The sequence below is a fragment of the Suncus etruscus genome, chromosome 7 (genome assembly GCF_024139225.1).
Source record: "Suncus etruscus isolate mSunEtr1 chromosome 7, mSunEtr1.pri.cur, whole genome shotgun sequence".
Lineage (NCBI taxonomy): Eukaryota > Metazoa > Chordata > Mammalia > Eulipotyphla > Soricidae > Suncus > Suncus etruscus.
The window spans coordinates 119,139,624-119,166,612 of record NC_064854.1 but is presented as its reverse complement, the minus strand read 5'-3'; the positions used below and the strand labels follow the sequence as shown (position 1 = coordinate 119,166,612).

Sequence of the window (26,989 nt, the reverse complement as noted above, 5' to 3'; positions counted from 1 at the left end):
AGTGCCACACACACCTTTTTATTGTGTTTTATCTCTTATCTTAAAAAAAAAGAGCTTACTAAACCTTCTGCTACTGTATTAATGACTTTATTGGTGATACAATAATTTTCACAAATATACTTGCTGCTGAGCTTTCTCTTTTTTCTTCTCTTCCATTTTATTTTTTTAGTTTTTCTTTCTATTTTCTTTCCATCTTTAATAACTTTGCTTTCCATCATTTTGAAACAAATGTATTATGATCAGTTATGTGAATTATGGGATGCATTTTCTTTAAATAAAAAAATTAAAAAATGTACTGGCTAAAGAGGCAGCCTAGGTTTGGGGGTCGGAAACTTGGAACACTAGTAGAGGGAAGTCAACATGGATGGTGAGATTGGTGTTGGAACATTCTATGCCTGCAACTCTATTATGAATCACTTTGGTAATTATGGTATCTTAATGTAATATATTTAAAAAGTTTTTAAAAAGTAGCCCAATTTGACAGCACTGAGAGTCCTGACTTTGTGGATCTTGGTCCTGAGAATATTTTCACAGCCTTTGAGATGAGAAGTGAGAGGTTTCTAAATAAGACATTCAAAAAGCAATGAAAGAAATGACAAAAAAAAAATGTAATGACTTGATGGAATGAACTTGGGACTTTGTTAAAATGATGAACTCCTGCTCATCAGAAAACACAGCAGGAGAATGAGAAGGCATAGACTGTGAGAAAAATGTGGACTGCACAGAACTGAGAGCAGAGCCAGAGAGCTTCAGTGTGATGGCCTTGCATAGGGAAGTCTGATTTCTCTCTTCTGAGCACAACTAGGAGAAAGTCTTGAGCACAGAACCAGAACTAGCCCCTGAGAACCACCAGCTGTGGCCCAAACCTTCTCCCTATTTCTAAAAATCCCACCACACTGACAACAGGCCCATTTTAACAAGTGACTATAAATTAATAGATAAAGATAGACCCAACAGTTAAAAACCTACAAAAGGCCGGAACAGACAACATGGAAGTGGGTTGGCTAAAGACCCAGTTAGCTATTGGAAGAAAAGCAGCCTTATTAGTCATTAAGAAGTGAGCATCATGGGGCTGAAGCGGTGGCGTTAGTGGTAAGGCATCTGCCTTGCTCGCACTAAGTTAGGACAGACCAGGGTTTGAGTTCCTAGCATCCATATGGTCCCCTAAGTCAGGAGCGATTTCTGAGCGCAGAGCCAGGAGTGACCCCTGAGCATCACTGTGGGTGTGGCCAAAAACAAACAAACAAAAAAGAAAAGTGAACGTCAAACCACAGTGAATGAACTTTTACTACATACCCAAGACTGCGTAGAGCTTTACAAACAAAATAAACAAATGTTGGGGACAGAGTGATAGCACAGTGGGTAGGGCATTTGCCTTGCATGAGGCCAACCCAGCTTTGATCCCCCAGCACCTCATATAGCCCTCTGAGCATTGCCAGGAGTAATTCCTGAGTGCAGAGCCAGGAATTAACCCCTGAGCACTGGGTGTGGCCCAAAAACAAACAAGCAAGAAAGTATTGCCGAAAGTATTGCTGAGAATATCAAGGAAGTGAAACTCTAATCAGGATATTAACTGGTACAACCACTCCAAAAATCATGTTGGCAATAGCTCGCAAAGTTGAACCCATACCTACCCTGTCACCTCAAAGTTCCCAGCAGTCTATTCATCTGCACACACATGCTAGAATGTTTATGACAACTTTATCATCATAGCCCCTAACTAGAGATTTTACAAGCAGGCATCAATATACAGTGTACAGATACCATACTGACATCATGGAATGCTCTGTGAGGGAAAGCCTCCTAGAACTACACATACACAACAGTAAGTATCTCAAGCCAGAGCTAGATACCAAAGAGCACAAACCATCTGCATCCAATTTGGTATATGTAAAACTGAAGATAAACCTGGAGGACAGATACCTGGCCTGTAGGTTCCTACGAGGAAGAGGCAAGAGGTTGTCAGAGAGACACTTTCTAGACTCAAAGTTGGAAAATCACATTAGGGCCAGATAGATAGTACAGTGGGTAGGGTCCTAGCCTTGTATATGGCTACATTATTCTATCCCCTATGGTCCCCTAGCCCCAAGGAAGCCCCGAGCACCACTAGGTGTGGTGCAAAACAAAAACAAACAAACAAAAACAAAACAAAAAAAAACATGAGAAAATGAGAAAAGAAAAAAGGAACTATAGATCAGTGGGTAGGGTGCACACCTTGTACCTGGTAATCTAAATTCAATCCCCAGCATCCCATATGGCCCCCTGAACCCCATCAAGAATATATTCCTGAGCACAGAGCCAGGAGTGAACTCTGAGTATTTCAGGTGTTGCTCAAAAACAAAATAATAAAGAAAGGAAACGGAAAAAATTGTAATAGTTTCTCCTGTTGGGACACACCATCAGTGCTCAGGGACCATGCAGTGTTGGAGATTGAACTCATCATCTTGCATCCGTTAGGCATGCGCTCTACCACTTGAACCACATCCCTTGCCCCTCATCACTTTCCTTTTGGCTTTTCTACGTATGTATATACCAGGCACTCTTCAAAGTCTGACCTTAGTTCGAATCAAATGTGTCATCTATTCATTCATTCAGTTTATAGGAGGCATAGGCTGGGGAGATATTGCACAAGTCTGGAGCACATACTGGAGGATGTTCAATCCCTCAGCATTGCATGATCCTCTCAACACTGCTGGCTTTTGTATCAATCATCACTGGAAGTGAAGGTGTGGGAAGAAAAGAATTAAATGGAAAGGAACCCTTCTTTGGTTTCTGGCACAAACTAATCCCCCAGCACTGCCAAAAATGCCACACTGTGGAGTGTGTCCCAAAGAAAGAAAAATGTTCTTGGTGTAGGAGTAATAGTTCAGTGGGTAGGGCACTTGCCTTGCATGCAGATGACCAAGGTTCAGAGTCTGGCTTCCCGATTTGTCCTCTGATTTCTACCAGAAGTGACCCCTGAGTGCAGAGCCAAGAGTAAGTCCCAAGCATCCTGGGGTATGATCCAAAAACAAACAAAAAGAAATAAAATGTTCTCTAGTACAGTTTTTTTTTTTTTGCTTTGTTTTTTGTTTTTGGGCCATACCTGGTGATGCTCAGGGGTTACTCCTGGCTCTATGCTCAGAAATCGCTCCCGGCAGGCTCAGGGGACCATGTGGAATGCCAGGAATCGAACCACAGTTCATCCTGAGTTAGCTGCCTACAAGGCAAAATCTCTACTGCTGTGCTATCGCTTTGGCCCTTAGTACAGCTTTTTTGTTGTTGTTGTTGTTGTTGTTGTTGTTGTTGTTGTTATTTGGGGGGCACACAAGGTGACTCTCAGGGGTTACTCCTGGCTATGCACTCAGAAATCGCTCCTGGCTTGGGGGACTATATGGGACACTCGGGGATCAAACCTTGGTTCATCCTAGGCTAGCATGCACAAGGCAGATGCCTTAGGCCCTGCTCCATCACTCTGGGCCCCCAGTACAGGTTTTTTTTGTTTGTTAATTTTTTGGTCACACCCAGCAGTGCTCAGGGGTTCCTCCTGGCAGGCTCAGGGGACCATATGGGATGCCGGGATTAGAACCACCTACCTTCTGCATGCAAGGTAAACGCCTTACCTCCATGCTATCTCTCCAGCCCCCGAAGTACAGGTTTTTTAAGCCTTTTTCTGACTGTGACCTGCCTCCTTCCAACCTTGTGGGTTTTTCTTCCTCCATCCTACTGGTTGGTCCCCTATTCCTATCCCTGACCCCACCCCCAACTCCCTTAACTTGACTTTAGCCTGATGTCCCCTTGGAACATCCTGGAAGGCAAAGGGAGCCTCCAGTTGGGAAATGATATTCTAATACAAATTCTGTGTCAGATAGTAGTAACACTTGTGTTTCCAATGAGTGAATGAACCCTTGGGCAGAAGGCCTATGCTTAGCCCATTACAGATGAGGAAATCGAAGTTCGGAAGAGTTAGGCCAATTATGCCGCCGTCACACAGGCTGAGATTCAAAGTCGGATCCTACTTGACTCTATAATTATCCAATGTCGTTGTGCCCTGAACCAAATCACCTTGCAAGACTGACAAAGAGTGAGTTGAATCGCTTGATTTGGATTCCAGACCCCACTACAATGCCAATCTCTGTCTGGTACCTAGTGACCAAGTGGGACCTGCCCAAGGGAGAAGAGTAAGGGGTCTCTACCTGGGTGGTTTTTCTCCAAGTGTGAATGGGGTACGGGTTCCCCTCTTTCTTCAGGCCTCTGCACTCTGCTCCTGTGAAAAGAACCCTGTATCCTAACTCCCCTCCAGAACTGATAACCTCCCTTTGATTTTTACTTTTCTTTGGGAGTCACACCCAGCAGTGCTCAGAGGTTCCTCCTGGCTCAGGAATCACTCCTGGCAGGCTCAGGTGATCATATGGGATGCCTTGTACCAAGGCAAGTTTGCCCTACTAGTAACATCTTTCTGGCCCTAAACCCTTTTCTTTTGGTCAGTTTGGCTATGGTCTATGAGTGTCTGACAATTTCTATATGGACAAGGAAGAGGTTTATAAAACTATCTTTCTGTAGGGCTGGAGAGAGCACAGCGGCAGGGTGTTTGCCCTGCACGCAGCCAATCCAGGACAGACGGTGGTTCTATTCCCTGCATCCCATATAGTCCCCCCGTGCGGGCCAGGAGCGATTTCTGAGCACAGAGCCAGGAGTGACCCCTGAGCAGCACGGGGTATAACCATCATCATCAACAGCAGCAGCAGCAGCAGCAGCAGCAGCATCATAATATAATAACAACCTGTCTTTCTGTAGGTCCAAAACAGTAAGAAAAAGAATTTTTTTCCCCAGTGCGCTTTTAAGCTATCACTCAAGGACTTTTGGAGTCATTTGTGGGATCCACAACCCTGTCCCCAAAGTCGGGCACGCTATGGAGACCGGATCAGAGAGACAGGTGGGTGGTCCGAGGCACCTGATCTCTCCAAAGCACTCCGCACAGCCCACTTTCAGGCACCACTCACTGTCCAGCGGCAATCACCCAGGGGTGCCGCCGGCCCGCATCTGGAAATCCCGGGCGCCTTGCGGGCTGCGGCAGCCTGGCGGGATGGGGTGGGGCTCGCCGTCATCCATTTACCAGCCTCGCCCCTCCAACGGGCGCGCCGTTAATGAGATTAGCAATTAAAAAGCGGGAGAGCGGCCGCCCCCAGAGGCGCCTCTGGGGCCACCCCCAGGCCGAGCCGGGGCGGGACGACGGAGCCCGGAGGTGGCTGAGCGCCGAAATCCAGCCACCAGCGTGCACTGGACACCGAGGGACACACACCGCGGGACCCCGGCGTGCGCCTGGCTCCGCAGCCATGGAGAAGGCGAAGGCGAAGGCGCGACCGCTCTGGTCCAACCCGCTGCAGTTCGTCTTCGCCTGCATCTCCTACGCCGTGGGCCTGGGCAACGTTTGGCGCTTCCCTTACCTGTGCCAGATGTACGGCGGGGGTGAGTGCTCGCTCCCTCGCTCTCTCTCTCGCTTCCAGGCGGCTGCACCTTGCTTAGGACGCGCGCGCGTCTGGCTAGTGCGCCACGCGCTCCGGTGCGCTTCCCTGCGGGGCCCGCTGTTCTGGGGGGCTGCTTGCTGGGAAGGGGGTCCAGAGCTCAGGTCCTGCTAAAGGAAAGTGTCTAAGTGGTGTCCCCCATTTGTGTAGCCGGGAATCGGGGACTCTGGGCAGCTCAGGCTGCGGCCAAAGTACTTGTCCAAAAGTACTTGTCCAAAAGTTGGCACCCCCAGCTTTGCGCATCCCCACGGCCACCCAGCTTGCGTGCCACCTGCTCCCTATGGCACTGTCCGCGTTCACACACACACACACACACACACACACACACACACACACACACACACACACCTAGCACGCATCAATTTCCCGCGGAAGGAGAGACTTTTGCGTTGTCTGCTACCAACACTTGCTTCCAAGAAGGCATCTGGTCGGACAGTAACTTGTTTCACAATTCAGAGACGAAACGTGTTCCCGACAGCTTTACCTGAAACAGGTTTCCAAAGGATTTTGAGCTTTTTAATTTATATATATACATATATATACATATATATATATATATATATTAATGAAAAAGTGGTTTTGGCTTTGGAACCACAGAAGGTGGGAAACACAGATCATTCTGGGTTTTTGGTTTTGTTTATTTGGTTGGTGTTTGCTATTTATTTGCCTTTTTTTTTTTTTAATGTTTTCTCTGAGAGCCAGACAAGCTCAAAGGACCATGGGGTTCACAGCCTGAGAACCAGGGAATCCTCTGTCTTTCTTGGCTGGGGATTTCTGTAAAGATCAAGTGTCCCTTTGGGGGACAAAGTGACAACAGGGATCAAAGTCTCAAGCATTAACAGACAAAAAGTTTTTGTCACAGTAGTTCCATTTATTGAATTCTACCTAAAGGAAAGTGTTAGAATTCTGGCAACAGGTAGAAAATAAGCGGTCCACTTTTTTGTTTTGTTTCTGTTTGGGGGCCAAACTCATCGGCACTCAGGGATTACTCCTGGCTTTGAGCTCAAAAAAAGTTATTCCTGGCAAGTTTAGGAGATCATATGAGATACCTACTGGTTCTGTTGGCTGTGTGCAAGACACTCTACCACTGTACTATCACTCCAGCCCCCAGTGTTACACTATTTTTTTTTGTTTTTTGTTTTTTTTTTTTGGTTTGTGTTTGGGTCACACCTGTTGTCAAGCTCAGGGGTTACTTACTCTTGGCTCTGAGCTCAGAAATCACTCCCAGCAGGCACAGGGAACCATATGGAATGAGATGGGATGAACCACTGTCTGTCCTGGATTGGCTGTGTGCAAGGCAAACGCCCTATCGCTGTGCTATTTCTCTAGCCCCCAGTGTTAAGCTTTTAATAAGAACAGAAGAATGCTGGGAGCTTCCTGAGTTCCCAGCTAATGGGACTGGATTGGTTCAATAAACTTGGATCAGCTGTATATCTATCTGTCTCTCTTTGCAGCCATTGAGATGGAGTTTTTCCGTAAAATTGTATATATGTGTTTCTCCTGTCACATGTTAAGTAGGGGAAGTTTAAAACAGTGATCTGTGTTATGTTTTAAAAGATGTAGAAAAAAGAAAATAGGGAAAATATATACCAAGTCTGCCAAAAATAGTTACCTCTGGCTGCTTACCCTGAAGTATTCATGTTTGATGCCCTTTATAGTCATCATAATTTATAAACACCATAAATTATTTATTCAACATAAAGGACAATGCAAGATGTTTGATCAAGGCATTTACAAAACTTTTTTTGCATTCACAAAATTTAACCCACTTAAAACCATGACCTAAAATACTACTCTTTTGCCACACCAGCTGAAAAAAAATTCCACAAAAAGTTAGTTCACATCTTTTCAAAGATACATGTTTTATTTTGATTCTATTTTTATTGCAGAGCATAAATACATCGTAATTAGGGGAAGGTCATGCACTGTTATATGCTCTATAGCTTCATAACTGACTTTTGAAGAAATTGTCAGAAAGAGATTTTGAGTTCCTGTGCTCAGTTAACCTTCCTGTGTTAGCATTATCCAACCAGCCTTAATCTCATGTGAACATCTATTCCTTGTTTCTAATAGCGCCATCACCTGTGGCACAGTTTTGACAGATTATATAAAAGTAGCTGCTGGGGAAACTACCAGGACACCAGGAAAAAAGAGGAATCTTATGACTAATACAGAGGATACTTTGACTACTTGGGTGGATAGACAGATAGTTGATGGTTGATAGATACATGGACACTGGACAGACCAGGGATTGGTGATCAGATGAATGGATGGAGGAAGGAAAGCAGGAGGTAGATGGATGCATGTTTGGTTGAAGAGATGGATGTGTATATGGATGGATGGTGAGTGGATGCATGGCTGGATGGAGGATGGATGAATGATTGGATGGTGGATGGATAGATGGACCAGTGGTCCTCAAACTATGGCCCGCGGGCCACATATTGTATTTGTATCTGTTTTGTCTCTTCATTGCAAATTAAGTTATATGCAGTGTGCATAAGAATTTGTTCATAAGTTTTGTTTTTACTATAGTCAGACCCTCCAATGGTCTGAGGGACAGTGAACTGGCCCCCTGTTTAAAAAGTTTGAGGACCCCTGATAGACTGATACATGGATGGCTAAGTCAGGTGAACAAGTAAGTATTGAGTAGATGGCTCAATGTGTGAGTAGATGACTCTTTGTGTCTATCACATAAAGATCAAGCAACATATATGACACAGCAGGGATTTGCCTTCCCAATATCTGCCTATTTCCATCCCATTTCCTGCCATTTATCTTCCCAGTCTCTCCACTATTCTTCGAGATTCTCTGCCTCTACACTTGGCATATGCTGTTTCCTCTACATTGAGTTGCTCTTGTTAGCCTGAGAAGCTCCATTCCTCCACCAGGCTGGGTCAACCTTTCCTTCCCTTGGTCACTCTCCCTACTGTCCCCACTTCCTGTCTACAAGTGGTCAAAAGAACATGCCTTGTTCAGCATTTTCTAATCAAGTACTGACCCTGCTTGTGCAGTGGTAGATTTAGACATCTTAAAATACTGGTTGTATGACCAATCAGGGCCTGGTATGACAAAGAGCCGGTGACTTCCTTGAGCCTTTAGTGGTGTAACAATTATTATTCAATGCTGCTGTTGCACTTACTCACACTCTTACCTAACACTGGCGTAAACCATCTGTATCATAAAAGGCTCAAGAGGGGTATTTAACTTCCTTCTCAGCAGACTCTGACCCTCTGCCCCCACAAACAAAGCCCTTAAATAAACCTTAGAGCTTCACTGTGCCAAAATACTTCCCAGAATCAAAGGGATTAGGGGTCTGGGCTCATTTCCTGGGGCTCTAAAGTAGCTGGGCGGTCCTTTTCCCTTCCTGCTCCCTGGGGCCAGGCCCCTAGGAGGAATGTTAATTCGGAAGATTACATTCCAGGTACCAGCCATCTCTACACACAACCACAGGCCTAAGGACAGAAGGCACCCAGGAGCCACCCAGAATCTCTTCTTGAAAAGGTCAGCAGGTCTGTCCTGGCAACCATGTCAAAGTCTAGGATTTTGCATAAAGAAAACAATCAGACAGCTAATGTGTGAAAAATAACCATGCCAGCTAGATTAATTTATTGTATTTGTAATTTTTTTTTTTTTTGGTTTTGGGTCACACCCGGCAGCATTCAGGGGTAACTCCTGGCTCTATGCTCAGAAATCGCTCCTGGCAGGCTCAGGGGACCATAGGTGATGCCGGGATTCGAACCACCATCCTTCTACATGCAAGGCAAATGCCCTATCTCCATGCTACCTCTCTGGCCCCTCATTTATTGTATTTGTGATCAGTTTTCATATTCCTGGGCTCAAATTGGGAAACAAATCAGAACAATCTTGTGGCTGGTAGGAATCTGGATTACTTTCTTTTAGTTATTTTTGCTGTGAGATCTGTACTGTAAAAGGTGAATGGCTGTCTGGAGATGTTGATGACCTGTGGGTCATTGCCCTTTCAGACTCTGCCTTCTCCTTGATTCTGAAGCTTTGAGCTTCTCCTTGTGAACGGGAGTCTGCACCCATCCAGGGATGCTGAGACAAACCTGCAGGAAGACTGGTCTCTTAATCCCTCATCTGTGCTGCTGCTGTGGGTCCCTCGTAGGGATCCTCAAACTTTTTAAACAGGGGGCCAGTTCACTGTCCCTCAGACCCCATTGGAGGGTCTGACTATAGTAAAAACTAAACTTATGAACGAATTCTTATGCACACTGCATAGATCTTATTTTGCAATGAAGAAACAAAACAGATACAAATACAATATGTGGCCCTCGGGCCATAGTTTGAGGACCACTGCTTTAGAGGGACTTTTTGTTCCCTGTGCCCTTCCAAGGCCTCCAGATGCTCAGAGTGGTGTGTGCTATGCCTAGTGCACATTTGGGTTTGGGCAGAAGAGGAGACACCAGCAATGTAGCATTTGCAATCTCCATCATGGACAGCTCCTGCTGTGGCAGGTTTTGAACATGCCTCATGTCCTCACGCTCAGAACCTGGACAGGATAGACACATGACTGCTCCAGGAACCAGTGTCAATCAGCTTAGCATCCTGCCAGCCTCCACCCTTCAGGGCCACTCAAGACTGGAGACTAAGCTCCATTAGGTCATCTCAGAACAGACTCTGCACAGCACTTTATGTGCCCCACAAAAGTGGTTACCCAACGGGGGGGGGGGAGTGAATATGAAACCACAGAGCAAGAAGGCCTCTTGCCAAGGGCTGACCTAGTGGAAATAACTCATGGAGGAGAACTGCGTGGCAAGGAGAACCCAAGACTGTATGTCTGTATATGTAAGGCTGGCTGTGTCTGTGTGAGTATCCATGTACAAGAATGCACATTTATACAATCTGTTTATGCCAGTAGGTCCAACTGTGTGTGCCTATATGTCTATGCACTCACATTCTGGCTTTGCATTCCTATGTGTATATGTACTTGCATGACAGGCTGTGTGTGTGTGTGTGTGTGTGTGTGTGTGTGTGTCTATGTATATGCATACTCTGGCCTCCTGCTTCCACAATACTCCTAGGTAAGACAGAAGTGTGACTTTCAGAAATTGTCAAGGAGAGGGGTCCGAGCGATAGCGCAGCAGTAGGGCTTTTGCCTTGCATGCAGCTGACCCAGGACGGACCTGGTTTGATCCCCAACGTCCCAGATGGTCCCCCAAGCCAGGAGTGATTTCTGAGCGCAGTGCCAGAAGTAACCCCTGAGCGTCACCGAGTGTGGCCCAAAAACAAAAACAAATAAAAAAAAAAAAGAAATAGTCAAGAAAAGACATATCATTTCCAAAGTGACCTCAGCATTTGGGGGAAACTAGCATGTTCCCCAGGGTGCCTGCGTCTTAAAGCACCATCCTTGTACCAGCAGAGCTGCCAGTCACCTCGTCTAAGCCAGAGTGTGCAGAGATTCCAGGCACTCTGCATAATATCCCCAGTGACTGCTGTCCTCCACTTTAGAATTAAAGAGGAAGCTTGTAGATGAACAAGGCTCTCAGGCCTCCTCAGCATCCTTTCCTGGGATAATGGCAGCACAGGGAGGCTCAGCCCTCTCAAGTGCCCCAACTCCTGAGCTGTTGAACACAGGGATTTCCTTCTCCATGTGCTCAACACTCATCTGTGGCCACCACCTTGCCTTGGAGGATTCTGACAGAGTACCTGCAGTACCCGCCTGTAACACTCCCTAGTGGGCCACTTTGACCCTGTCCACTTTGACCACCGCCCCAATGCTCCCCAACCTCCCTGATTTCACCCCCTCCTGAAGCTTCTCCATAATTCAAAGCCTCTTATGGACTCTTCTCTGGCTGCCCTGCTGTCCTGCTGTGGGAAGAGAGTGAAAAAGAGTGAGGCCTCAGTGAGAGAACCCCTCGTCAGGACTGTAGATAGAGAAGCCATTTCATCACCACCCCCAACCCCAATGTCAGGAGTTTGACCCTGGGATCTGAATCTCCCCACCCCCAAATCCTGATTGAGTTGGTTTGTAAGGGGGACAATTGAAGTTTAAAGGCTCCTTGGAGTCCCTGCTGGACACTGGACTGGAAATCACAACCTATATTCTTACTCAAATAGGAAGGAGCACAGATATTAAACAATAGCCAATTTTCACTCCTAGACTCTTAACTCATCCATTCAGTCAGTGTTCATCAAGTACTTATCTGTGGCCTGCCAAGGACTATGGTCAGAGGCATGGTTTACAGAGGAGGTGACTAATGATCCCCCTTGAGGATGGCATGAATAAGAAAACAGGACTTCAGTGCTGATCAGAAAGAGTTTCTTTTCATCAAGGGCTATTTAGAAGCTTGGTTGAGATCATAATGAAGAAGGATCACATTGCCAAGAATCCCCAGAAATGTTCCTGGCTGTGGCAACGATGAATCTAGATCTTGACAGGTGAACCAACCAACACTCCAGAGATTTAGGGACCCAGATATTTCCTGTTGAAAAAGAAAACACTATGGGATCCCCAGCTATGTGTGACAAAAGGCCAGCCAGGACTGTGGGGGCTAAGAAACTGAAGGAGAGGAAGGCTCCCATAGAAACTAATCTGAAGGGCCTTGGATTATGGTCTTAGGAAAATAATAAAGCAAAGTGCTCTAGAATTAACTGTGTGTATTTGGGGTTATACAAACTATATGTTCAATATCATTCAATTTAGAGTTGGAAAAAGGAGGGAATGTACAGATAAAATGGAAATTTTCCATAAATTAAAATACCCCCAAGTCACAGGAACACATTTTTTCTTTGAAAAATTAAAATATGTTTGGGGTTTTTTGGGTCATACCCGGTTGTGCTCAGGAGTTACTCCTGGCACTGTGCTCAGAAATAGCTCCTAGCAGACTCAGGGGCCATATGGAATGCCAGGGATCGAACCTGGGTCCATCCTGGGTCAACTGCATGCAAGGCAAACATTCTACTGCTGTGCTATCCCTTTGGCCCCAAAATTAAAATATATTTGGACTAGAGAAATAGTACAGCAGGTAAAGCACTTGCCTTGCACATGACTGGCCCTGGTTTGATCCTCAACATCCATTATGGTCTGCCAGGCCCCGCCATGAATGATCCCTGAGCAAAGGGCCTGACTTCACTGCTTCATGACTAATCTCTGCAGATATGCCAATCAGACAAAAAAAATTTCAAGTTTCCCAGTTGAGAACTCTGAGGTCTTCTCAGGGTGGGAACTGGCAACCTCCCTCTACCCCCCTGTAGTGCCAGAAGCCCCAGTAGCCACACCCATATCCCACTGCCATATAAACAATGGTCCAGCTTCACAGCTTCACCAACCAATCTTAGAAGAGATGCAAGCCAAGTCAACCCACTGACTTATCAGCCCAGCTCTACAGATCCTGTAGTGCAAGGTCATACTTATGTGGCTTTGCAACATTCCCAAATTTCACAGTCATGGAAACCCAGGAGGAACATACACAAATTATATGGGAAAGAAGACAATAAGTTCAATAAACATAAACAATAACATGGAAGACTGAACTAGCACAAATAGCTTGGTAAACTCACAGGCAATGATTTTTTTTTATCCCATTGTGAGATAATAACAATTTTCACAATTTTTCTTTTAATAAACTATTTCTTCAATAATTCCATTAGCTATTTTATTGTAACAATTAATGTAAGATAAATCATTTTGTGCCTGCTAAGAAGACAGGTTTGGAGAGTGGTTTGGAAACTTAGGATAATGGTGAAGGGAAGATCACAATGGTGCTGAGACTGGTGTTGGAACGTTGAATGCCCAAAATAACTATATAATGAACAACTTTGTAAAATATTGTGTTTAAATAAAGTCAAAAATATTAATAAAGGTGCCAGAGTGATCGTAGAGCAGTAGTGCATTTGCCTTCTGATCCAGGACAGACCTGGGTTCAATCTCTGGTGTCCCATATCGTCCCCCAAGTCTGCCAGGAGCGATTTCTGAATGTAGAGCTAGGAGTAACCCCAGAGTGCTATCGGGTGTGGCCCAAAAGCCAAAAGAAAATTAATAGAACTAGATTGTTCTCTATTCTCTGTGGTTTGTTCAGATTTGCATCCATATTTATTTTTCATTCATTCTTAGGTATCCTCAAGATATATGAAATTTCTATCTCAAAAATTGCAAGCTGTCTCTAGTCTTGGTCAGCTGTGTTTGACTAATATTCATTCCCAGTGTCTGCCTTGTTTCTTTATTCTAATGTTGTCTTTCACAGACCATGTCTTTAGAATACATTTATCATTCATTTAGTTCACAGGTTATTCTTCTATGACATCTTTGCCTAACCCAAGTGCATAAAATTTCTTCCTGAGAAGTATGCTTTTCGGTGTTAGAATATCAAAGAGATAAAAGTCAAACAGGACAAGAAAAGACAAAAGAAGTGGGTTTTTTTCCTATAAATTGTAGTGTTTCATAGACATGAAGATTTAATTAAATTTAATTTTTTCTGTCTTGTTCTAGCATCAGTATTTGCAAATAATAACCTTGCAAATCTATGGATTGGGTGCGTCTGGATGGTTGGGACTGTAGTTGACAATGATCATTGGCTAGTTGGCTGATACAGGTAACAGAAGTTACTGATGTGCTGAATTTCTACCCTTGCAAAAGGCTGTCAGGCACCTATTATTAAGGAAATGGGTGGAGGACCTGGACAGGCTCCACTGTCACTGCTGAATACTTCAAACTAACTTTGCACTTAGGTATCACTTCTGATGGGCTCAGGGGAACTTATGGGGTGCAGGGATCAAACCTGGGTTAGCTGACTGCCAGGGAAACATCCTACCAGTTGTACTATTGCTCTGTATCCATTCCTTACTCTCTGCCACTGCATGGGTTGGGTTTAACTTGAACCTAAATTCCTGTCCCCTTCTTTCTCTGCCTGCCCCTCTACAGGGAGCTTTTTGGTGCCATACATCATCATGCTCATCGTGGAGGGAATGCCACTCCTGTACATGGAGCTGGCCGTTGGTCAGCGCATGCGGCAAGGAAGCATTGGTGCCTGGCGGACCATCAGCCCCTATCTTAGTGGTGTCGGTAAGTGAGGACTCTCCAGTCTAGGACTGGACTCTCCAGTCTAGGACCCACTTGGAAACCACCATACTGTATCCTGGCAGTCAGGTTGGATGGATGGGAGTCCACTGGCAAATCAGTGGTCTGATTTGGCAAATCAGCAAGACAGACCTCAAATGGAGCAAATGACTAACCTAGAAGGAATGCCATAGAACTAAGAGACTAATTTTCTTAATTTTTTTAAAAATGGTATGTGGGTTTCAGTCATAAACAAAATATACACTATGAACATGGTTCTTAAATAAAGATTTTTATGTCAAAAAAGTAAAAATAAATAGTTCCATGAGGATAACCAACCCATGGAACTATTATAACTTAAAGTCTCTATCAGAATTGAAAAACCACAGATTTCCAGTTTCTATTTGATTCATAAAGATCTTTGAAGCAGTCACAGCCTCACAAGAATAACATTTAAACAAACTAATAAAAAAAATTGGTTTAGGCCACACCCAATGGTGCTCAGAGCTTCTTCCTGGCTCTGCACTCAAAAATCACTCCTGGCTAGTACTCAGGAGACCATAAGAGTTGCCAAGGATTAAATCTAGGTCAACTATGTGCAAAGCAAGCACCCTACCTGCTGTACTTTTGCTCCAGCCCCATGGTGGACTGACTTCATGACTCTAAGGAACTGATGGCATCGTGTTTCTCTCCTCTGAGTTTCAGTTTGCTGATTTGTGAAAGAGAAATAGCTACCTGATTATTACTCAAAGACTAGTAACTAATTTGGAAACTAATGGAACCATTCTGTGCTCACAACTCATTAGAAGGTCTCTATTTTTTTTTTTAGTGAACAGCTACAGTGTGCTGGGACTAGCATAGATGGACTATGTATATGGGCTCATTTAATCCTCAGAACATTATGAATTATGGGAGAAAACACTAATAGCTCCCGTTCATAGGAGCTATGGTGCACCAGATGGCACGAAGGAGGCCTCCTTAGCCTCTCCTCTCTTCTACTCCCCATAAAATATGTTATGGGCACCTGCCATGCACGGCTTCCCCCTCTAGAACTACCTCTGTGGGCAGGAGGAACGTTGACTAGCAATGGCCATAGTCTGGCCCTAGGCAAGAAGACAGGCACAGCAAGTTTCCAGGACAAGGCAGCCTTTATGTAGCCTGGTTTTCGATGCGGAAGAAAGCAGTGGCCTCACAGATCCTTTGAGCCTGAAGGAACCGCCTTCCCATTCTGAATGGCTGTTCATTTATAAGGCGGAGGTGCCAGGTTTCTCAGCCTGCCCAAGTCAGTGACCGCAGCAGGTTTCTCCGAGGCAATCCATGTGGGTAATAGGACAGAGACCAGATGTTTGTGCCAAGTGGTGCCAGTCAATGTTTAACAGCCAACTTGAGAGTAGCTGGGGGAAGGGATACTTGTTTTGTCTTGCCGCATTTGCCAATACTTGCCATATCAATATCAAGGAGGAAGTTTTGGTCTCAGGGGTAATTGGGGGTAATAGCCAGGTCTGTGTCCTGGCTATTTAGCAGCCCGTAGTCTTGGGCAAACTCTCCCCCTTAAATTTCCCCTCTGTGAAATAAGGATAATAAGACCCACTCACTCCATTATTGTGTGGGTCTAAAGCACAGGAAGTTGGGTTGGAGGGGATAGTACAGTAGGTAGAGAAATTGTCTTGCACAAAGCAAACACACATTTATTCTCAGGTACCACATATGGTCCCCTGAGCCCTTCCAGAAGTAATTCCTGAACACAAAGTCAGGAATAAGCCTTGAGTGCTACTAGGTATAGCCCCCCACAAACTAAGACACCTAAAGGACATGGAGAATCTAAAGCATATACTTAACATAGTGAGTGCCTAGCAAAGCTGCCAATCTTCTGTCCCTGAAAATATAATTAGAGAGGAAAAATGAATCATCTTTAGAAAGTGCTTTCTCCATGGCTTCCAGCCCCCACAACAGGGACTGGCAGAGAAGCAGTACTCAGGGCCCCTCTCTTCCCCGCAGGTGTCGCCAGTGTGGTGGTCTCCTTCTTCCTCTCCATGTACTACAATGTCATCAATGCCTGGGCCTTCTGGTACCTCTTCCACTCCTTCCAGGTGAGTGAGGCCAGGAGGGAGAGGGCAGGTGGCAGGGGTGTAGGCAGAGGGTCAAGGAAGGGCTGGAAGAGACCCGCAGTTGTCAGCCAGCTTATGCATGTAGTAATATGTGTGTATACTTAGGATATATACCCACAACTCCCACAGGGTTCCCCGGATATTTAGAACTGCTGCATTATGAGCATAGGGGGTAACCTGTGGAGAGAGCTGTTGGGTGAGCCCCACTCTGTGCTTTCTGGCACAGAGAGGTTGTGTTCTTGGCCACAACCTTGACCCTTTGGGGCTCAGAATACTTGAGTAAATGACCTATGTCAGCAGACTAGGCTGTCAACATGCAGGCTTCCCAGTCAGCCCCACCCAGGTCATTCCACCTCCTTGGAAAAGTACCAGACAGGAAGGTGTAACCACTCTGATCTGACCCCATCAAGCAGACAGGCAATGTTGGTCCAAGGAAGGGGAGGTGTCCTTAGAGGTGTGTCTACTCAGTGAGACAATTCCCCTAAAGTGAAAAAGAACAGACCCTGTTCTAACAAAATCCGTATAATTTCAGCCTCTCCCAAGACTAAAACTGAAGTGTCTCAGGCCAGAGAGATACTACAGCAGGTAGGGCACTTGCCTTGCACATGGCCAACCAGATTCAATCCCAAGCACCTCATGCTCCCTGAGTACTGCTAGGAGGGATCCCTGAATGCAGAGTCAGGAGTAACCCCGGAGTACCACCTAGTATGGCCCAGCTCCCTGGTTTGTCTCCCCAACTCTCTTACACACACACACACACACACACACACACACACACACACACACACACACACACACACATTCAAGCATTAGCCTACTGAAGTCCTCAGCCCTGTTTCTCTGCCTCATATGCATAGGATGAGGGGATGGGAGGGGGAAGATTGAACCTTACCTCCTTCTAACTTTCAAACCTCAAACCCAACATCTGGGCAGGAAATGCCAGTATCCCCCACCAGGTAACCAGACCAGACAGGTCTCAGCCATGACAGAAATGACCTCTCCTGCATTACAGGGAGAGTCAACAGAGGTGAACCCACTCAGAACTGGCTTTAGCATTGATGACAGGAGCCAAGCAGATCTGGAGGCAGGCCAAGGAGGGTGCACACATTTGATGGGAAATCGAGCAGGCTTCAGGTCTGTACTGCTAGGCTGATTGAGTAGGGGTGCAAAAGACTCTCTCTGTGAATGACAAGGGGAGTCTGAGTTGAGGGGGGGGGGTATTAAAAGTTGTAGGGCAGCAAGTCCTGAGTACTCTAAACCAATTAACTGCAGCTGGACTGGCTGCCATAAATATGGGACCCATGTCAGACTGGCATGGAAGGCCTTGCCATTGTCCCTTTGGAGACCTTGCCCAAACAGCAGAGCCTGTCACACACTGCAAGATGACAAGAAACGAGGGATCAGAATAGAGCATGTAGGGTGCTTGTCTTGCATGTGATCAACCCAGGTAGTCTTGGCATCCCATATGGTCTCCCCAGCCCCATCAGGAGCTAGCTCTGCTAGGTGTGACCCAAAAATAAGAACAAACCCAATAGACCATAGCTCCCTCCTTATTCCCAGCCCTGCCTTGCTTCTCTTCCCCAGCTGTACCAGTGCTCCCACCCAACACTTTGCACTCCCCTGTCTATTTTCAGGTGCTCTGGTTGCCTGTGATAAGGGAACGCACCTGAGTTCTTTCCTTCTAAGGGCCTATTGGCCACTTTTGCCCCCAAACTTCAGCCTTCAGTCCTCATCTCTGAATAATGATGTCTCATTCCATCCCAAAGGACCCCCTGCCGTGGTCTGTCTGTCCACTGAACAGCAACCACACAGGCTATGATGAAGAGTGTGACAAGGCTTCCTCCACGCAGTACTTCTGGTACCGGAAAACCCTCAATATCTCGCCGTCCATTGAGGAAAATGGGGGTATTCAGTGGGAGCCAGCGCTCTGCTTGCTCCTGGCCTGGCTCGTGGTGTACCTATGCATCCTGCGGGGCACTGAGTCCACTGGCAAGGTGAGATGGGAGTGGGGGAGCAGCTGCCTCAGCGCCCACTCTGGACCTTGCCCACAGATTCCTTCTCTAGTGAAGGGCAGAAGTTGGATTAGGACAAGGACCCATGTGGTGTTGCTGGAGCACCAGCCAGCCCTCATCTTGGAATTCCCTCTTTGGCATTATCTAAAAGTAATATGCCATTCTGTACCATCCATCACCTCCCTGATTGTTGACCCTTAAAGAGGCACCAAAACACCAGCCATCAGGCAGTGAGTTCTTTGAGAATTTTAAATGGAACCCGGGAGATGGCACAAAGAGCTGGGGCACATGGTTTGCACGAGGGAGCTCCAAGTTTGATCCCCAGCATGGTATATGGTTTCCCAAGCACCATTAGACAAAATCGCTGAGCACCGCTAGGTGCGACCCCTAAACCAAACCATCAAACCAAAAAGGTTTAAGTGATGCCAGATGTCCCCAAAATCAGAGCCACTAATTTCTGACTTAGTGGGACATCAGTAGTCCCTGAAGATCTCTTGAGACTTATGTCTCAGTCAGATGTGACTTTGAAATAGCATCTGGGCCTTGCATGTGCAAGTCTTTGGTTTTGATCCCTCTGGTTTTTTATTTTAGCAAACTAGAGTAAATTCTGATATTTCAGTTTTACCCCTACTTCAAAGTTCTAGAGCTATCAGTGAGGGCTGAAACCTGAGCATGAGGGTGTTAAGAGAACCCCCAGATATTAGGATACAGCCTTACTTCCATTTTTTTTTGTTATGTTATGGCTTTCAGTGACTCACAGAGGACTAGAGAGATAGTGCAATGCGTAGTACACTTGCCTTGCTGACCCTGGTTGATCCTGGGACACTATAAGCTCCTCTGAGAAACACCAAGAGCAATGCCTAAGCAGATTCAGGAGTAAACCCTGGGTACCACTGAGGATGGCTCCCTCCTTTCTTCCTTCTTTCCTTCCCTCCTCCTTAGCTTCTTTCTGTGCCCAGTGTGACCCCTGAACCTCTCACATAAAAGTGAATCTCTCTAAGCGCTCTCTCTGGCTCCTAAGTCAGACATTTCCTTCTGGCTTCCAGAGTCTCTGATGATCAGGTCTTAACCACAGCACTGCACCCCTTAATGGAGCTGAGGGGCTCATGCATTGTCTTGGGGGGCAGGGGGTTTAGGCGTCTGTGACAGTTTTCACTCATCTTAATGCTTACCTGACTTTTTTGGGGAGTTTTGGGTTTTGGGTCACACCCGGTGGCGCTCAGGGGTTACTTCTGGCTCTGTGTTCAGAAATCACTCCTGGCAGGCTCGGGGGACCATATGGAATGCCGGGATTTAAACCACCTTCTGTTCTGGATTAGCTGTGTGCAAGGCAAAGGCCCCACTGCTGTGCTATCTCTCTGGCCCTTCTTAGCTGACATTTTGTGCTCATGGAAAATGCTTTTGAAAATTTTCTTTGCAGCATCATTATCATTATGAGCTAAAGGACCTCAGGACCACATCTGAGTGCTTGGAGCTCTAACCAGGCTTTTTTTTATTTTTTTAATCTCTGGGTCATTTATAAATATGTTCTCTGAGATCCTGTCATACTATGGAACTACCTGATTCATATTATCTTCAGGAAAGAAGTGCCCCCCCCATTTCCATTTATGGGAATTAGGTTTGTTCAGCCTTGAGCTCCCCGGAAAGAATCTCTTTTTTTCCTATAAATACTGAGGCTTGGTCATAAATGTTTCTCCATGAGCCAGAGCAGTGGTGCAGCAGTAGGGCACCTTGCACACAGCTGACCTAGAACAGACCACGGTTCGATCCCCTGCATCTCATATAGTCCCCTGAGCCAGGAGCAATTTCTGAGTGCATAGCCAGGAATAACCCTTGAGCATCACTGGGTGTCCAGGTATGGCCCAAAGAACAAAAACAAACAAAAAGTTTCTCCATGATGCTGAAGAGATAGCACGGCGGTAGGGCATTTGCCTTACACGCAGCTGACCCAGGACGGATGGTGGTTCAAATCCCAGCATCCCATATGGTCCCCTGAGCCTGCCAGGGGCGATTTCTGAGTGCAGAGCCAGAAGTAAGCCCTGAGTGCCCGCTGGGTGTGGCCCAAAACCAAAAAAAATTTTTTTTTTCTCCACACAGTTCAAATAACAGCCACCCTGCCTGACTCCTTGATGGGGGAACAATGAACTCCCTGGGGTGGGGGGACTTGAGAGCCATCTGGAATCTAAGTAGAAAAGAGAATCCAAAGAGTCCTCTAAGTGCCAACTGGTCCTGGACATTGGTCACCCTCTGCTAGCCCCCTTTTGTCCCTTGATTCCCATGACCTCACTAGTCAAATGTCATCTCTTTCTACCAATACCTCTACCTGCCAAGCCTAATTTGCTTTCTTTAAATCTTTGCCCTTTTTTTTGTTTGGTTTTTGGTTTTGGGGCCACACCCAGCAGTGCTCAGGGGTTACTTCTGGCTCCACGCTCAGAAATCGATCCTGGCAGGCTCAGGGAACCATATGGGATTCCGGGATTCGAACCACTGTCCTTCTGCATGCAAGGCAAACACCCTACCTCCATGCTATCTCTCTGGCCCCAATCTCTGCTAAATTTATCACTCTTCCCAGGTCACCAAGACCTCAGTTAGGAATCAGTGATAAAAGCCAGACCCACATCTGCCTGCTCTCCATAGGGTGAAAGGGCACAGGGCAAGCATAAAACTTGCCAACTAGATCTTTGCCTTTCTCCAGAGGCTTAGGTGCACCGGGGTTGGGTGCGCAGAAACATCTGGTTCCAGCTGCACAGAAGTCACTTTTGGGATCTCGAAGTTAAAGGTTTGATTAGTCAGAACTGTCCAGAGGAGGACAAGGAACCTTTGCAAAAAGTAGGGAAGACCTCAATGCATTTGTGATGTATGACAGGGCAGAGGATTTTGTGTCTTCTGTCTCACCTCGATGTGGTGCCTTTATAAAGGCCCCATTATGAGATGTCCATAGAATGTCACAGGGACTTTGTCACCACTCTGTCTCAGACAGCTCAAGGCCACCCTCCTCTCCAACCCTGGTTAACCTCTCTCCTGCCCCCTGAGTCTTTCTGCTCTTAGAAACCATTACAGTCCTGCCAAGTAGCCTCAACTTTGATCAGAGATGACAGTGCCTCAGTAGCCAGCTGGCATCTCCCACATCTTTTCTTTTGGGTTCATCTGCCCAGAGAGTCCACTCTGGCTTTCCACATGATTTTGTTCATCTAGCAAATGCTATATTGTGCACTGAGTGTGAGAATGTGTTTATGCTTTTGATTCTTCTTGGAAAAAGTTTGAGGTGTAAGGGGTAGAGGCGGCGTCTTGGACCTGCCACCCTCTTCTGCACTGAATTAGTGTCCCTGGTACTAAGAGGGGAACATCTGTATCCTGTCCCCTTTCCAGTTCATAAACTGATCTGAGAGAGAGAGAGAGAGAGAGAGAGAGAGAGAGAGAGAGAGAGAGAGAGAGAGAGAAGAGAGAGAGGAGAGAGAGAGGTGAGAGAGAGGGAGAGAAAGAGAGAGAGAGGGAGAGGGAGAGAGAGAGGGAGAGGGCGAGAGAAAGAGAGAATACAAAAGAACATGGTGCCTATCCCAGTGCCCAGCAAGTATGGGAATAGTGGGTCCGTGGAAACAGCAGGGCTATGGGCTCCCACAATTACTGTTCAAGGCTGACTACTCCCTGCTGCCCCCTGCAGGTGGTGTATTTCACTGCATCGCTGCCCTACTGTGTGCTGATCATCTACCTGGTCCGAGGCCTCACACTCCACGGAGCCATCAATGGCCTGGCCTACATGTTCACCCCCAAGGTATGAGCTGACCGTGCCTCCTCCACTTACCCTGCCCCCTTTGGTATGGGTGGAAAGATGTGAAGACTGAAGGAACTCTAGAGTAAACCCAGGGAGTAGGAAGGATGTGAACACCCCTCTGACAGGGAGACCTCAAACCCTGGGAACTCTGAAATCTTTAAGTACTATTCTCTCTCATCATCATCAGGCCCAACCAACTGCTCCCCAAGCTCGGATATGGCCTCCTGGAACCACAGTTCACTCAGGTTCCATGAGAGACAACCTGTTCTCTTTCTCTCTTAAACACATTCTTCCAAAGTTTGAATGATAATTCAGCGGGTAGGGTGCTTGTTTTTGCATGTGGCCAAGCTGGATTCAATCCCTACCATCCCAAAATTGGTCTCCTGGGTCCCACCAGGATTAATTTCTGAGCTCAGAGCTAGGAGTGTGCCAGTGGTGGCCCAACAAAAACAAAACTCAAACAAAACAAAGATGCATACATGCACAAGTATATCATATGCACACACACACACACACACACACACACACACACACACACACACACTTTTCCAGAGACAAGTACAGCCCACTCTATGTTCCCCATAGCCAGGGCTGATGTTGGGAACTAGAAGAACACTACAGCTTTGGAAGTATCCCATGTTTGTTTTCAAACCAAGTTCCTAGAAACAGAAAGATCTAGCCTTACTTCCCACCACTTTAAAATGCCTCCAGTACATTCCTGGCACATATCCTAGTATCAGTGCTAGAGAGTCAGCACTGGGCAGCACACAAGCTGTAGATGAATCCAATGGTCCATCCTAGCAGCAGTAGGCTGGCCCACCCTTCCCCATAGCACAGCTCCTGTGAACAAATACATGAGGACAGGACTTGAGGACTTAACCTAATGGGCCCAGCTACAGGCCCAAGTCCTGACTGTCTGCTCCATCCCCTCACCAGACCCCTGAGATTAAGAGGTACCTTCTCTGCTTGCATTCCAGTTGGAGCAATTGGCCAACCCCAAGGCCTGGATCAACGCTGCCACCCAGATCTTCTTCTCACTCGGCCTGGGCTTTGGCAGCCTGATTGCCTTCGCCAGCTACAACGAGCCATCCAATAACTGCCAGAAGCATGCGGTCATTGTGTCCCTCATCAACAGCTCCACCTCCATCTTTGCCAGCATTGTCACCTTCTCCATCTATGGCTTCAAAGCCACCTTCAATTATGAGAGCTGCTTGAACAAGTATGTCTCAGGTGCCACAGGCTCCATGAAAGAGGTCTCCTCTGGTTGGAAGGCAGACCAGTAGTATCCACGATACAGATCTGAGCGCTTCCCCCAGTGCCTATCAGTAGCCAAATCAGTGCTGCCCACAGATTGGAGGCAATTTCTCATCTTCAAAGCACTGGGTACAATTGAGTTTCAATAGAGACCTCAGTGCCTTCTGCCCCAAACTCTCTTGCAAGAGCTTTGGAGGCAGTTGTGTCTGCTTGTATCTCATACCTAGGCAGCAGTCTCTGAAAGGCAGCCCCAGTATTTTTATTTATTTATTTATTTATTTTATTTTTGGTTTTGGAGCCACACCCAGTAACACTCAGGGGTTACTCCTGGCTATGTGCTCATTAAATCGCTCCTGGCTTGAGAGACCATATGAGATGCTGGGGATCGAACTGAGGTCAGCCACGCGCAAGGCAAACACCCTACCTCCGGTCCCATATTTTTTTTTATTTTGTTTTGTTTTTGGGCCACACCCGGCGCTGGTCAGGTGTTACTCCTGCTGTCTGCTCAGAAATAGCTCCTGGCAGGCACGGGGGACCATATGGGACACCGGGATTCGAACCAATCACCTTTGGTCCTGGATCGGTTGCTTGCGAGGCAAACGCCGCTGTGCTATATCTCCAGGCCCTCCGGGCCCATATTTTTTTTTTAATAAATTTATTTACTTGTTTATTTATTTGAGGTTTTGGTCCCAGTCTTTATCCTGAATCTTGGACCATATCTGAGATATACCTTTTAAATGAATGTCATTTTTATTACACGAATTATAGTTATTTTCCTTTGATATGAAGTTTCCTTCCAGCCTTTGAGGTGTGCTATCCACACTCACTGCTGTGCTTTGTGGCCATCGATGGGTAGCTGGAAACAGCTCATTCATGTTCCATAGCCATCAGTATAGAAGATTCCATAGGACTTTCTGGTCCTGAGATTTGAAAGGACCGGGCTCTGTGGATTTGGTTGTGTTGATCACTCCTGCTCCTGGCTCACATTCAGAGCCACAACAGAGTCACTGAGAAAGGCTCTGTCTCTGCATTCCCCTGGAATCAGTGTGTGGCTTTGTTCCACAGGGTCATTCTGCTGCTGACCAATTCTTTCGACTTGGAGGATGGATATTTGACACACAGCAACCTGGAGCAGACCAAGGACTACCTAGCATCCACCTTTCCTGACAAGTACAATGAGGTGTTCCCACAGATTAAAAACTGCAGCTTGGAATCAGAGTTGGACACAGTAAGTAAGGCTGAGGCCCTTGCTTGGCTGGTTTTCTGGACCTCAGAGAACTGGCACTGTCCTTAGCAGAGAAGCACAGGAGAGAGTTGTGGTACAGGTGGTGGCAAGTGTGCCCCACATGCAAGACCCTGGGTTTGTCCCCAGCACCATAGGTTCACCTCATGAAAATCAAAGAAAACCCATCACTTCCTTCCATCATGTCTTTAAAGCATGGCAGTGTCTTACCCACAACTTCCTCCAGATGCTTCTGGAATGCTCTGGCTTTTCCTGTCCTTTTCTTTGGTCTAATTTTTTAATTAAAAAATAAAACACTATTGAGGGTGGAGAGAGAGCACAGGGGTTAAGGCACTGGCCTTGCATATGGTGGGCCCAGATTCTATCCATGACACCACATATGGTCCCCCAACCACCAGCAAGAGTGATTCCTAAATGCAAAACCAGGAAAACCCTGAGCATCACCAAGTGCACTTCCCCCTTCCCCAAATACAGATAAGTTTAAGTAATAATATAACATATCCATCATTCAGAATCAATGACTATAAATATTTTCTTCTTTAGCATTCAGATTTTTTTTGTATATGAAAGAGGAAATGTTTGAAAGACAAAGTAAAAATATTTTAAAGTACTATAAAATTATGGGGCCAGCAAGGTGGCGCTAGAGGTAAGATGTCTGCCTTGCAAGCGCTAGCCAAGGAAGGACCGTGGTTCGATCCCCCAGCGTCCCATATGGTCCCTCCAAGCCAGGGGCAATTTCTGAGCGCTTAGCCAGGAGTAACCCCTGAGCATCAAACGGGTGTGGCCCAAAAAATCAAAAAAAAAATTATTAGCTCCAAGAATTCCTTACTCAGCAGAGTAGGAAAAGAAGCTTTGCTTTTGAGGTGAGGGCCTCCCAAGCAATACATAGGAGGCCTGGGAGTCACTCAGCAATTCTCAGCTTGGGTCTGCTCAGCCTCAGGGATGCAGAGTTACTCTGGCTCAGCAGCTGTGACTCAAACACAGGGTCTTATATGTACAGAGCATGTGCATCCTATCCCTGAACTCTCTTCCTGGATAAGGAACCTTCATTTTGATTATTATTTTGTTTATACACACACACACACACACACACACACACACACACACACAGCTATTATCTTGTTGACAATTTTCAGACTAGCACAAGTGGCTGTGGTGCTATAGAGAAAGCCCACTCTCGGCTTAAAGCCCAATCTGAGAACTAGGTTCTTGACTTTCTTTTAGGAATGAACTCAAGAGCAAACCCAAGAACTACAGCGTAATAAATCATTGATTAATGCAACATGTGCCCTCAAGGACCAGCGTGCAGATATTACCAAGAAGGAGTAGCATTGTTTCTAAGACAGTTTATGATAGTCAGAGTGCTCGCAAATTCAAAGGCTCAGTGTAGTCATGTTGGAGAGTCACAATATTTCTATACCCGTGTCCAGGTTATGCAGGTATAGAAATGGGGTAAATTAATAAGGAGAGAAGAAGGCAGAGGTTGGGGTGACAATTTTCAAGCAAAAAAACCACCTATAGAGGCAAAGATTCTAACCATGCTTGGTTGCTTAAGGGGTTGCATAGGCAACTGTAAACTGTTGGGGTTCAAGTGGGCATAACTGTAGATAGTCATATGATGAGCCTGATCTAAGATGGAAAGAGAGGCTGACCAGTGTCACTGTGCTAACGGACAGGTGGAGCAGTTTCTGGTCTGGGAAGGAGCTTGGGGATGTTTGATGGGGGAATTGTTGAGTCTTCAGTGTTTGCATAGGGAGCATTTCTGTGAGGCAGAGGCTCCTGATTTCTTTCCTGTGTGGGTTAGCTGTGGACTAGGTTTAATGTTAATTTATCTCCTGTGTCAGTGGGAGTTGTTTCCTCATCTAACCTTTTGGTTTTGGAATTTTTTTAAATTTATTTTTATTATTTATATTTGAACCTGGTAGCAATCAGAGGCTCTGCACTCAGAAATTACCCCTGACAGTCTTGGGATGCTGGGAATTGAACCTGGGTTTGTCCCAGGCCGGCTGTGTGCAAGGCAAATGCCCTACCACTGTGCTATTGCTCTGGACCTAACTTTTGTTTTTAAGAATGTTCCATG

At 46.2% G+C, this 26,989-nt stretch overlaps 1 protein-coding gene across 1 annotated transcript in view; it reads left to right on the top strand.

Annotated features, from left to right (window-relative positions):
* The first annotated feature begins 5,193 nt into the window (after positions 1–5,193).
* Positions 5,194–26,989, top strand: part of SLC6A20 (solute carrier family 6 member 20) — a 34,448-nt gene continuing 12,652 nt past the window's right edge. The window contains exons 1-7 of the mRNA XM_049777351.1: positions 5,194–5,448; positions 14,386–14,526; positions 16,519–16,610; positions 18,395–18,622; positions 22,302–22,412; positions 23,390–23,631; positions 24,732–24,894. Coding sequence (XP_049633308.1) covers positions 5,316–5,448; positions 14,386–14,526; positions 16,519–16,610; positions 18,395–18,622; positions 22,302–22,412; positions 23,390–23,631; positions 24,732–24,894 — 1,110 coding nt within the window. The 5' untranslated portion in view covers positions 5,194–5,315. The remainder of the gene's footprint in view (positions 5,449–14,385; positions 14,527–16,518; positions 16,611–18,394; positions 18,623–22,301; positions 22,413–23,389; positions 23,632–24,731; positions 24,895–26,989) is intronic.